The 12,182-nt window shown below is 40.4% G+C and overlaps 1 protein-coding gene across 1 annotated transcript; it reads right to left on the bottom strand.

The window, feature by feature from the left end:
* Positions 1–4,077: 4,077 nt before the first annotated feature.
* On the bottom strand, positions 4,078–9,438 carry LOC138043838 (amino acid transporter heavy chain SLC3A1-like). Its single transcript, XM_068890319.1, has 3 exons — positions 8,398–9,438; positions 6,791–7,219; positions 4,078–5,841 (listed from the first exon to the last, which is right to left on the bottom strand). The coding sequence occupies exons 1-3, from the start codon at positions 9,326–9,328 to the stop codon at positions 5,438–5,440; spliced, it is 1,764 nt and encodes a 587-aa protein (XP_068746420.1). The 5' UTR covers positions 9,329–9,438; the 3' UTR covers positions 4,078–5,437.
* Positions 9,439–12,182: the final 2,744 nt, after the last annotated feature.

The following is a 12,182-nucleotide window of genomic DNA, read 5'->3' on the forward strand; positions in this document are numbered from 1 at the left end:
ATCAAATGCCCATACCGTCATCAAAGCCGTAAAAGGGTGCTGCACTGAATATTTAGACAAGTCTAACAACAGCAACTAGTTAACTTAAACAATGCACTTCTATTAACTGTCAATTCTGATCATCGGCGCTATCATTCGACCGTTGTAAGATTTTGGTATTCTTCCTTTTCCAGATTTAGGGAACATTTCGCATGTGTCAGTCCGTTGTTGTTGCACCAGCACGTTTTCCAACGTGGAAGCGGGGAGCTGGGCTGGTGCAGTGGTGAGGAGCACTCGCCTTCCACCGGTGTGGTCCTAGATCGATTGCCGGATTCAACTCCATGTGTGGGTTGAGTTTGTTGGTTCTCTACTCTGCTCCGTGAGGTTTTCCTCTCCTAAATTCTTTTTGCAACCTATGTGAAAATGCAATTGATGACATTCTCAATTATAATCAAGGATATATTTTGGAAGATTTCTCTAAGTCAATTTTAAATTTTTATATTTACAAACCCTAACTGATCATGAGTAACACAGGAAGAGGAAAGAATGAGGCCAAATTATATGAAACTTGGACAGAGATTTGTATGAAGACAAAAATAACTTTACTTTGTAAGTATCAAGGTTATTTAGCCGAGCACGGGTCCTTTACTACTTGGGGAATGAATTGAATTACAAGCGGCTGTGGTTGCTTCACGCCTGCACCTACTTCTACGTTACGAGACGCCCCTTCATGGAGTTACATTATGGTCAGATTCCTTGACGACTTTGCAGTAAATTACAAACAACAAGAAGTGATTCAAGCCATTGGTTACAAATCGAGTGAATGAAATCCCCGAAGCCTCCACTCCTCAACAATGGCGACATGTGCCAACCTTCCTTCACCCAGCAGACGATGCGTCCAATGTCTCTAAAGTCAAATTGCCGCTGGCTCTCTCTCTAACCCTAACCCTAACCCTAACCCTAACCCTAACCGCTAGAGCCTGAAGACCAATGGCCGACTAAAAGGATCGGTAACATCCTAGAAGACGACAACGAGGTTCAAGTCCAAAGTACAGTCATGATGACTGATCGCGGATCATCAGTGGATCAACTTCTTCGGCGTTGTTCATCGAGGCCGCGCCTGTTAACTCTTGTCGCCTGGTTATTACGGTTTATCAACCATATCCAGAACAAAGGCACGGAGAAAGGAAGAATATCCCTGTCAGAGATGCGCAGCTCCTCCAAAAAAATTGTGCAGTTGGTACAGCGCCAAGCGTTTTCCGAAGAGATTGATTCCTTGAGCGAGGGACGTCCAGTTAAATGTCAGAGCAAGCTCGCCAATCTTCTTCCTGTGCTCATAGAAGGAACCTTGCGCGTGGGAGGAAGAATCCGTCACGCTCCTATTACATTCGAGGCTGCTCATCCAATGCTACTTCCGGAAGATCACCCGATTTCCGCCTTGTTTATAATTGTACGCTATTACCATGAACTCCTGGGTCACACCGGGCGTGAGCACGTACTTTCCGCCAGGCGTCAACATTTTCTGCATTATTCAAGCTAGATCGGTCGTACGCCTTGTTCTGCGAAAATGTATCGCTTGTCGTAAACGAAACGAAGCACCCATGAAACAGCTGATGGCCGACCTGCCGAAAGAACGCCTCACCCCATACGATCCACCGTTTACCTACACAGGAGTAGATTTCTTCGGACCATTCCATGTGAAGCGTGGACGAGGTACGGATAAGGTCTATGGCTGTCTTTTTACCTGCTTTACAAGTCGCGCCGTTCACATAGAAGACGTGAGTTCGCTGGAGACCGATGCCTTTATACAAGGTCTCCGTAGATTCATCTCAAACCGCGGATCCCCAAGGAAATCTGGAGCGACAATGCTACAAACTTCGCTGGAGTGGACAAAGAAATCAGCGACTGTATCCGTCAATGGGATCAGGAAGACTTGAATAAACGGCTGCTAAAGGACGAGATTAACTGCTCACTGTGTCCTAGCTATGCCCCAGTGGAAATTCCAACCTCCAACCGCGAGCCACATGAATGGGGTCTGGGAAAGGTTAATTAGAAGTGTCACTTACTCTGTTTGTATTTTCTTAAGGTATTTATCAACCCTTTGCATTAAATACAATTGCTGGTTTTTTAAGAAGTCGTCTGTTAATCGTTTTCCCGGCCGGCCCTCGCCATTCAGTCACCTTGATTTATTTTAAATGGAATTTTCCTACTTAACGGTCCGCCATAACTATCTTTAAAATCTTGAGAGAGCTGGATCGAGGAGAAAATGGCGTCAAAGACTCACTAGTTTGAGAATGTAATGCGTGTGTACTCGGCTGAATTAATATACTGAACTAGATCTTCGGACTTTTAGACTTTTAAACTTGCGTTTTGCAAATATAATAAGTTGCATTCACACGCTCATGTTTTACCCCACTTGTTGAACACTATATTTTATTCCAGAGTTTTGAAGCAAGCAACCGTGGACAATTTTCCTGTCGGTGTACGTTGGACCAGTGGCTTGACCTGATCGGCGTTATTTCAAGTTGAGAAACTAAATATTTTAAGCAAGACCCGATACAACGTAGATTTGATTTGATTTTAGTGGTGTACTATATTTCGGCTGGCCAAACTCGATCCGTAAGGCCAGGGAAGCTTTTTTAATTTTAAAAGGCAGGACAATTGATCCCAACGGTCTTAATATCCGCGAAGAAACGGGATGTCAGAAATGTAAAAAAATAGTGGTCACCGACTTCGTTTCGGAGAGAACTTGCCCGGAAGAACACCCTAAATCTGAAAAAATCCGGCTTCTTGTCTGTAAGCCCAAAAATATTGCAACAATTACATCTTTGAAGTGAAATGTTCTCTACCAAACTTTCAGTTTAAGTGGACCCATCAAGTGAATTTAGTTAACTGTTGAGGTTCCTTAAAGACCAAGTTCGCATTTAGCGACCATAGTTTCATGCCTTGCAGCCTTAAGATGGCAGGATTCCATGTCCCGAGGACAGAAATCTTGAATTTTGTTAAACTTCCCACATTGATGTTTTGTTCATTTTTGGACAATGTGGAGATAATTGTAAGTAAAATCTGTTTCTGAAAAGATAAGTAGGGGTCACCGAACATCCAAGATCGTTAAATCCAAGCAAAGCTATAGCAATGGCCATCTGCCCTATCATTGTTCATTTTAGTACTTAGCGGGCGCGCTCGATGTATAACGTAGCATGTGAATTTGCGTGCGCTGTAAGGATGCGCAGTGGCAATGGGCGCGAACGTCCTTAAAGGGAGGCTCGAAAGGGTTTTTCGTTGGCATAGATACCAAAGAAGGATATTTCATAGTGTACGCAAACTATAAATATCTTTGCAACTCTATTGTTGGGTAACACTTTAAGGACACTTATGACGTCATATCGGTTACCATGGCAACTCGTCAGGTCTACAAAAAGGCCCTCTAATTTTCAGTTTTTGAAAATTATCTGCAAAACTAAGTCGGTGACCTACCGTCCTTATTTCTTTGCCTTAAATCGCTCTAAATTCTTTAACTTCTTAGAAGTTCTTTGGTAGAATTTAAGATACACCCAAAAAAGGCGTTTTATAGTTAACAGAAAATGTTTTTTTGAAGTGCCATTCAGCCGACGCGTGTTTCTTAGTCATGACGTGTGTAGGTTACACGCGCGTGCGCAGCTAAAAACCCTTTGGAGCGAAGCCTTCTTGTGAGTAAATGACGCCACTTTCCCTAGATCCAACCCTCTGAGATCCCCTCTGAGGCCCAATCGGTCAGTTTTGAACGTGAGTAATGGCAGACCATGAAATCCAAAATTTACACTCAAAATAATCAGCCTTTGGATAAAATCAAAGCTCAAACTTTGCCAGTCAGGTGTTACGCAAACACTTTCAAAATCCGAAGAAAAAAAAGAAAGGATTTTTTTTGTCATAGTACCACTTTCAGTCTCTCTACAAAAGGATGAAATCGATCCCTGATCAAGACGAACCTAACGGGAGAGCAACAATTACAAGGTAGTTTTTATTACTAACGCGGCGGGAGGGCAGCAGATAATATTTTTAACTCAAGTCACACAGCGTACAAAGTAAATAACCACAAAAGGAAAAACAACATCTATGTAAACATAACAATATTTTAATTTTCTGAAGAGAAAATGAAGTTTGAAGAGATTAACAGGAGCTCGTCAGAGCGACGTGGTTCAAAGACTATAGATTGATTTAGCTCCTGGTTAGAGTTTAGTCCTGTTGATGACTGAGTAGAAAAAAACTCGTAGAGCGGTCACCTGTTTAGAATAACTGTTACCACTTTGTTTTTAGCCGCTTTAGACAGTAAACAGGAGATGAAACTGTGGAGAAATAGTACATTCCAGTGCTTTCCATCAAACCCTTAAAGAGGCCGCTGTTGTACACATTTCAAGCGGATGGCCATTGATATAAGCGTTTGACTGTGACTATACCCATCACAACAGTGTCACATTGTGTATAACTTAATTATTACACATAACATGCGAATTTTATTCCATAAAGCTCATTTGTACAAATCTATACGCTTTATTTTCACATGTGAAAAAGGCCTATACAGCCAATCAGAATGGCGTACAGCTATTTCACATGTGGAAGTATGAGCAATCAACGATAGCGTAAAGGCGTTTCCATGCCAATCACTCGTGCATCTCGTGCAAATCGTGCAAATCGTACTTTGTTATTGAATTAAATTAAATTTGCGTTTGGTTCTATTGTTAGTGAGTTTTTGTTTCTAATTCGCGTTCAGAAAACTATTTTAATGAAAATTCTTATGTTATGTGTAATAAACAGTTTACGACATAGAAAGTGCTTTGTACAGGGTTTTATTCACTCGTTGTTTGTGTCAAAAACCCTCACTCGCTCGTTCCTCGCTCGTTCGGGTTTTTGACACAAACAACTCGTGCATAAAACCCCGTACGCCGCACTGTCTATGACGTAAACTATATTTATTACACCCAAGTTTCAAATTTGCTTTCTTGTGAATACTAGTCTAAAATAACAAGATTGTATTTTTCCTGTGCTAAAATTAAATTAATGGTTTTCCTTTGGCTAAGCAGATATAAAGGTCAGATAAGACTTGATCGCACGTATTTCTTGACTCATATCAACACAAAAAGTGTGAAACCTAAAGAAATCACAGTTTTAACCTTATTTTTCCTCATAATATAATGACTGAGTAGACGTTCAAAGAAGATCTTGCCCCACTTGAATTCCTAACCTAACCCTACCATCAGTTTTATTTTATCATGCTACATTTCTCTCTAAATGAAGCAATGCAGACTTGGAATTAAACCCTGAATTTTCTACATGGATTTTTAAATATTATTATCTCACAACTAAAACCTGATAATACTGAAGCTGGGCTAATGATACATTTGACACAATGCTTTGGTCCCAACATTATTAGGTTGAAGTACCAAAAATCCAAGGTTTGATATTTTATGTCAGTTTTGGTTTAAGACAAGAACCAGTGTTCACTGGTGCCATTGACAATCACTGCCTGACCAGGATTAAGTGTGAGCTTGTTCACATCTACGGGCTCTGTTCCAGCTGTGTCTTCTTCGCTATCAAACACTTTGAGGCCTCTGCCTGATAGACCAGCAATATCTCCATCCCACTTGTCACCAAAGTTGATCACAACAAGGTAGCGAAGGACACCTTGGCTACGAAGGAAGGCAAACACCTTTGGATCACTCTGCACAACTTTAACCTCACCAGTGGCAAAAGGTAGTTCTTTTCTCAAGGCAGCAAGCTTTATGTAATTGTTGTAGAATGAGTTGGTATTTGCCTTCTCAATCTTTACATTTAAGGTCAAGTAGCCTGGTGCTACATCCATCCAGGCTCTTTGGCTTGAAAACCCTGCAGTTAAAGAAATTAAATTAATAATTATTGCATTTTTCCAAAGATTTCATCACCCACTTTTCTATTTTGCATACTGCTGAAAACGTTTCAAACAAACCCTTTTCTAACAATAATACATCCACCCTTATAATCTAAATCAGACATCTACTGACACTTCTGACAACACAGAAGAGTACAATTATTTATCACTCATTGTTAATAGCTATGGCTCGAGGCAGTGCTCAGAATAAGTGGTTGTCTTGTTATCCAAGATAACCAGAAAGTTTACCTGCCAAAACCGAGCAAAAAATAGAAAATGCACTACCCAACTTACTGGTCGGTTTCTATAGTCAATGTCCGATAGTAGTTTGAAGTTAATAATAACAATTCCCTTGTTTTGAATATCTACATGTACCTTTTATACAACATTGTCAGATAGGAAAATGCAAGAGCCAAGCACAATCCAGCAAGTAGGCAATGGAGATTGAAGATGCCATTTTGAAATGCCAAAACATACACTGAGAACTATGGGATATTCACGCTTGATTGCCCCACGATTGCATCTCAAAACAGTCAATGGGAAACCAAATTCATGGCGGCCATTGAAACAGCAACAACCTGGATCTTTTTTATTTCAAGTACTACTCTCGGAACAAATTTGCTTTTTGTGCAAAGGGTGGATGGAATTAACCAGTAGATAAACTCAATTAAATTCAACCATAGGGTGGCTATGTATGATTCAACCTTTGCCTCTTCCAATGCAAGCATAATTACAGGCTCTTTTGTGAAGAAAAGATTTCCTTTTACTTACGAAATATGTGTAGATGTCAGTACATGTAGGTGGTCATATTTTTTGGTTAAAAAGGAGCTCTTGTGTTTTAAATTCACTCTTACTCTTCAAATTTGATTGTTACTTATCATGTTTGCATTAACAATCTACAGTGTAAAAGCATACAAAGCCACCTACCAGCATATAATTCATCTGACCATTGCATGGGTGTTTTCTCACTAACTCCATTGAGCATGCCTATCTCTTCACCATAGTATGTTGTGACAATGCCAGGGAGTGTCATCTGAAGAACATTCATGGCATTCCTTACATCGTGGCCCAGACGACTGCCAACACGAGCAATGCCTATATTGCCAATCAACCAGTTAGGTACCTTGCCTGCAGGAACAGCATCAATGTATTCTACAACAGTGTTCTTAACCCCTTGAGAAAGCGTCATGCCTGAACGATTCACTTTTGTGATCAAGCCAACATTTTGTATGATGTCTGCCAGGTCATAATATTGTGTGGATCTTGCACCCTCAACATCAGCGATCAGCAGACGCTTGCTGCCATTGTTGATAACCTCTTGAAATTCTTTTAGGATTTTACGGTTCTCCTCAAGATCTGTAAGAGGCATAAATAAGAACGTCAAAAATATTGAATTAAACAATAAGTACACTTTCAGTGAATTAGAATGCAAGAAAACCTTGCATTTTTCCTGTGCTAAAATTAAATTAATGGTTTTTTTTGGTTAGGCAGATAAGACTTGGTCATATTTCTTGACTCAGGTCGACATAAAAAGTGACACCTAAAGAAATCACAGTTTTAGCCTTATTTTTCTCTTAATATTATAACGACTGAGTAAACATTCAAAGTTGATCTAGTCCCACTTGAATTCCTACAGAGTAGGAGATAAAGCAAGTAATTGCACGAATGAGAACTGCAGATTTTCTCCCATGTATTTTACCAAGGAAGTAAACAAACAATGCAAATCATCAGCTTGTGATATGCATTTAAAAACATTGACTCTTGTTTAAAAGGAATAATGACAGATGCATTGAAGTTGTTTGGACACATTTGCAGGAATTGTCAAAGTTTTTGAAGGAAAGGGACAAAAATTGAGCTGTAGCAGGCACCAACATGGCTTTGTTCTTAACAGGCACCAGGCAATTTTTTAGCTATTAATGTCCCCACAATGATACTCTATAGAGCTCTGATCAGACTTAAAATTCACCTGTCTTGTAACTGAGTGTTGCAGTGCTAATTTTATAAACTCTTCCACACATCATAAGACATCAAAGTTTGCCTACATCTTACATGATAGCCATGCACTTTCATGTACTGTATTGCAGTCTTTCCTTACTGGCAATGAACTCATTGGAGACTTATCTCAGGAAATATTATCAAATTGTTAAAATTAATTTACTAGACGGCCCTAATACCGATTGCATAATTATAAACTCATTCTAGTTTCTTTGCATCGACTCGTTTGAAATATTAAAATAAACGGAGCAGCTGTCGTAACGTGTAATGTGATTGGCGGGCTACCCTAACCCAAGACAGAAGTCTAAACAATTGAAACAATGACTTAGACTTAAAAACAATAGAAGCTGCTTACAATGCCAAACAATAGCAGGTTACGAGAGCTGCTACACTACTGAAATAAACAGGCCTGTACAGAATCTTGTTCAGGGTCGGGAAGTCCTGGATTCAATAACAAATGAACCAACATTTCACGGATTCTTTTTATAGCGATCATTTATCGTTTAGTTATTAAAAAGCAAATAGATGAAACAGCGTACCGTATGTGAAATTACGGCTGAATGTGTTGGGTGAAGGTTTAGTTTCGTTCGTAAGATTCGCGTCCTCCAGGAAGTACTGCACGTCCTTAATTCGAAAACCATCGACCCCCTTACTGAGCCAAAACTCCAGCACTTTCTTTAGTTCCTTCATGACTTCTCTGTTCCTTAGATTCAAATCTGGTTGGTCTTTTTTAAACTGATGAAGGTAAAATTGTTGTCTGCTGCTGTTTTCGTATTCCCATGCGCTTCCACCGTCCTCACTAACCCAGTTGTTCGGAGGGTTAGTACCATTTCCTCCAACACCAGCAGCATCTGCCCAAATGTACCAGTCGCTCTTGGGGCCACTTTTGTCTTTGCTGCTCTCCACGAACCAGGGATGCTGTTTTGAAGTGTGATTAGGGACGAAATCCAGAATAACTTTGAAGCCCTTATTGTGACTTTCGTTGACAAAGGTCTCGAAGTCCTCCATTGATCCCAATGTTTTCTCGATCGCCATGAAATCTTTCGGATCGTAGATCGGATTAAGCAAAAAAGCGTTCACTCCCAGCCCACTGAAGTATTCTAGTTTCTTAGAAATACCGCTCAAATCACCATTCCCGTCGTCATTACTGTCGAAAAACGATCGAGGATAGATTTGGTACATCACAGCGCGCTTCCACCACAAATCATCGGTCGTCTCGTTTCCTTTTTCACGCTCGTTTGACTTTAGACCTTTTTTCTGTTCGCATGCCGGAGAAACAATGATAATGATAACCGCTGCAACAACCATCGCCAAAACTATGATACCAAACAGGACCACGAGGACCAAACGTGTCCTTTTGTGTTGTGCCACTTCTTCTTCAGTTGGCTTTCCAAGATCACTCGATCCTTCATTGAACGTGATCTTAACATCGTCCTTCTCTAAACTGTTAAACGCCACTTCGTTCGACATTCTGAAAGAGCGGCTAGAAAACAGAAGCGATAAGAACTATGATCACTACCGAAATAGACTGACAGACAAAACGAAAACTCCACGCGGCAAAATTGATTAGGCTGTTCACGAGGTCAAGGCATGACGAAACCCACAATGTTTTTTTTTGAGGGAGGGGTACAGTAGCGATTTAACTTAGTTTTCTCACATCGATGAAAGATGACAAAATGTAAAACTATAATGCAGCTTCCTTGAAGAAAGTTAACTTTAGCAGATCCAGCCTGTGAGCAAAAGGAAGTCTAGATAAACATTTTGAGTCGGAAAATTTCCTGTTCATGTTATACCTCCCTAGTAGGGAAACTGACCTTTACACAGGTGAATTGTTAATGAGCTTGCCAGCGGACCAGTTGTCGCATGCGTTGGGCTTGCCTATTGTTTTCGAAGTGAAGAGGATTGCATCAGAAATGCTATTTGGCATAACATTCAACAGCGCCATATTCACTGATAGCAAAAAATGAAAGTGTATCCAAAACTGCTTAGACTGCGTCGGGTCGAGTCAAAAATTGACTTTTAATTACTCTGCCGACAATATTGATACGATTTGGCTTCCAAAATGAGGTGTGGTTGATAAGAACCCAATGGAAGTGTTCATTCATTATTTGTCGTACATGACTTCATAAAAAATTGAAAGATGTCAACTCTTTCTATAAATATTACTCTTTAATTGGATCGGTCTTGTCTCATCTCTACAGGAAATACACGACAACAGAAAATTCTAGATTACAGATGGTTTTTGTTCTTCGAATTAAGGAGACAAGATTGTAAAATAATGCAACAAAATCCCTGTTGAAAAGCTTGCATGCCCTCCTTTTCTAAATTTAATTCCCAACACATCTGTACAATAATAATTAAAGCAAGTCAGCCCTCGGGCATAAACAGTTTGGTAGATGGAAATGCTGACTGCACGAGAAACGTCCCAGCGAAGATAATTTTATTATTTCTCGCTTGATAGTAAGTTGCGGTATCTCAAACATCTTTGAGACCGACAAGCTGCTTTGGGTGGTTACATGAACTTCATGCAATAGCCACAATAACACTAAATAGATGTGCAAAGTTTGGAGCAATACAAAGTAAAAGGTACATCTACCGATCGTTCGATCTTCGACTATGACAAAAACGATAGACTTGTAGAATTAACCTCAGTGTTGAGGAGACTGGCTTGCTGAGAAAAACAAATAGCCGGACTAAGAGATACTGTTGATGTAAACTGAGGCAACAACAAAAATGTACTTACGAATTTGGCCAGAAGACAGCAGGTGTCACATAGCCAAAATTAAAGTGAGCTCCATCCAAGAGCTAATTGGGTGCTAATTTCTTACCAATCACGAGCCTGCATATAAAATTATTTGGACAGCTCTATATTCGGTAGTGCTCTGTCCAACAGCGTTATTCCAAGGGGCGGTATCCCTCAGGGGACAAGAATAGCCCCCCTGTTGTTTGCAGTCCTCGTCAACAACCTAGTGAAGGACTGAAAAACTAGGGTAACGATCTATCAATCTTAGAGATTATTCCTAGATGTTCAACCAGCATGCTGCCCGTTGTAGCGAGTTATATTTGATATATGCTAGTAGTCATGGTATGAAGCTAAATCCATCCAAATGTAAAGAGCTACGCATAGATTTCTTACAGTATAAGCCCTCGGATCTACCCCCCTTACAGATGTCGGGCCGTGTTATCGAGCAGGTGTCATCTTATAAGTTGCTCGGTGTCCATCTGCTACAGTGTAAAATTCTAGATCACGTTAGTAAAATCAGGCAATTTAATTCAATTCCATTTGAGTTTCAGGGATTCGAAAATCGGCCCCAAATTAGTTTCCTCCCTTTCCGTATTTTACACTGCAAGCCGATCTTGCGAGCCCTCAGTCTCTTGGTTTGCGGTATACAGAATGTGTAACGAAACTGTAACGCGATCGTCAACGTGATCAAAATAACCCATTATTTCAGATGTTTTCGACGGGTTTGATGTTCTAACGACAAACATTTCTCCTCTGGACCCTGTAGTGGGTGTGGTCCATTCACTGTGACTATATTTTGAAAAGAGCACGCAAGCGTCTCTATGCTTTACGAGTCTTAAGGAAATCAGGCCTCCCACCAGCTGATCTCATTCAGGTTTATTGTAGCCTTGCGCGGCCCATTTTAGAATCATTGAATTAGCATCATTTCTAACATCAAGAAGTCCGGTTTCCTTGCACACCTGCTGCCAAAGCCCACGAATGTCGCTCATGGGCACGGGTTGAGGTCGGGTTTTTCCCGCTCTGAATTCCGCATTGTCAGAACGGACCGCCTTAGTAATTTCGTTACTCGCAGTTACAATAGGGTTTAATTGTTTTTGCCTTCTGTGCCTAGGTGCATTTATGTGTTCTGTGTAGAATTGACCTTCCTTGTAATTTGTTACACTACCAAAGGGTTAAATAAACTGATTATTTATTTATTTAAGTGGTACGCTTTCACTCAAATTTTCACTGCGATCGATAACGTGAGGGGAGAAAAATTACTGTAAGCTGTTGTGAAAACTTTGTTTAACTTAGCAAATGCGTCGGTACGAACAGTAGTTTTTCGCCTTGTTTTCCGGTTGTGGGTACCGTGACCTCTCCCGCTTTTTCGCGTCGTTGACTCACGCACTTACGACACAAAAATGGCAAAGCACTCTGCTTCAGTTCCCCCAAAACGGGAACGAGAACGCGCTCTGGCAAAAAAAAAAAGAGACATCAAAGGACCAGTTCAGTTAAGCGGAAAAAGGACTGAAGAGTTACTAAAAAAAGAGCCCGATATTTAGCAAAGCATCTGAAATTTGGACACTTGTAAAGTAAATTAAA

Source organism: Montipora capricornis, chromosome 3, assembly GCF_036669925.1.
Source record: "Montipora capricornis isolate CH-2021 chromosome 3, ASM3666992v2, whole genome shotgun sequence".
Taxonomy (NCBI): domain Eukaryota; kingdom Metazoa; phylum Cnidaria; class Anthozoa; order Scleractinia; family Acroporidae; genus Montipora; species Montipora capricornis.

Excerpts from the sequence above, each read along its gene's own strand:
- LOC138043838 (XM_068890319.1), bottom strand. The coding sequence starts at position 9,328 with ATGTCGAACGAAGTGGCGTTTAACAGTTTAGAGAAGGACGATGTTAAG. Across the intron at positions 7,220-8,397 it reads CAGCCGTAATTTCACATACG|ATCTTGAGGAGAACCGTAAA; the intron begins GTACGCTGTTTC and ends TGCCTCTTACAG. Across the intron at positions 5,842-6,790 it reads GTCAGATGAATTATATGCTG|GGTTTTCAAGCCAAAGAGCC; the intron begins GTAGGTGGCTTT and ends CTTTAACTGCAG.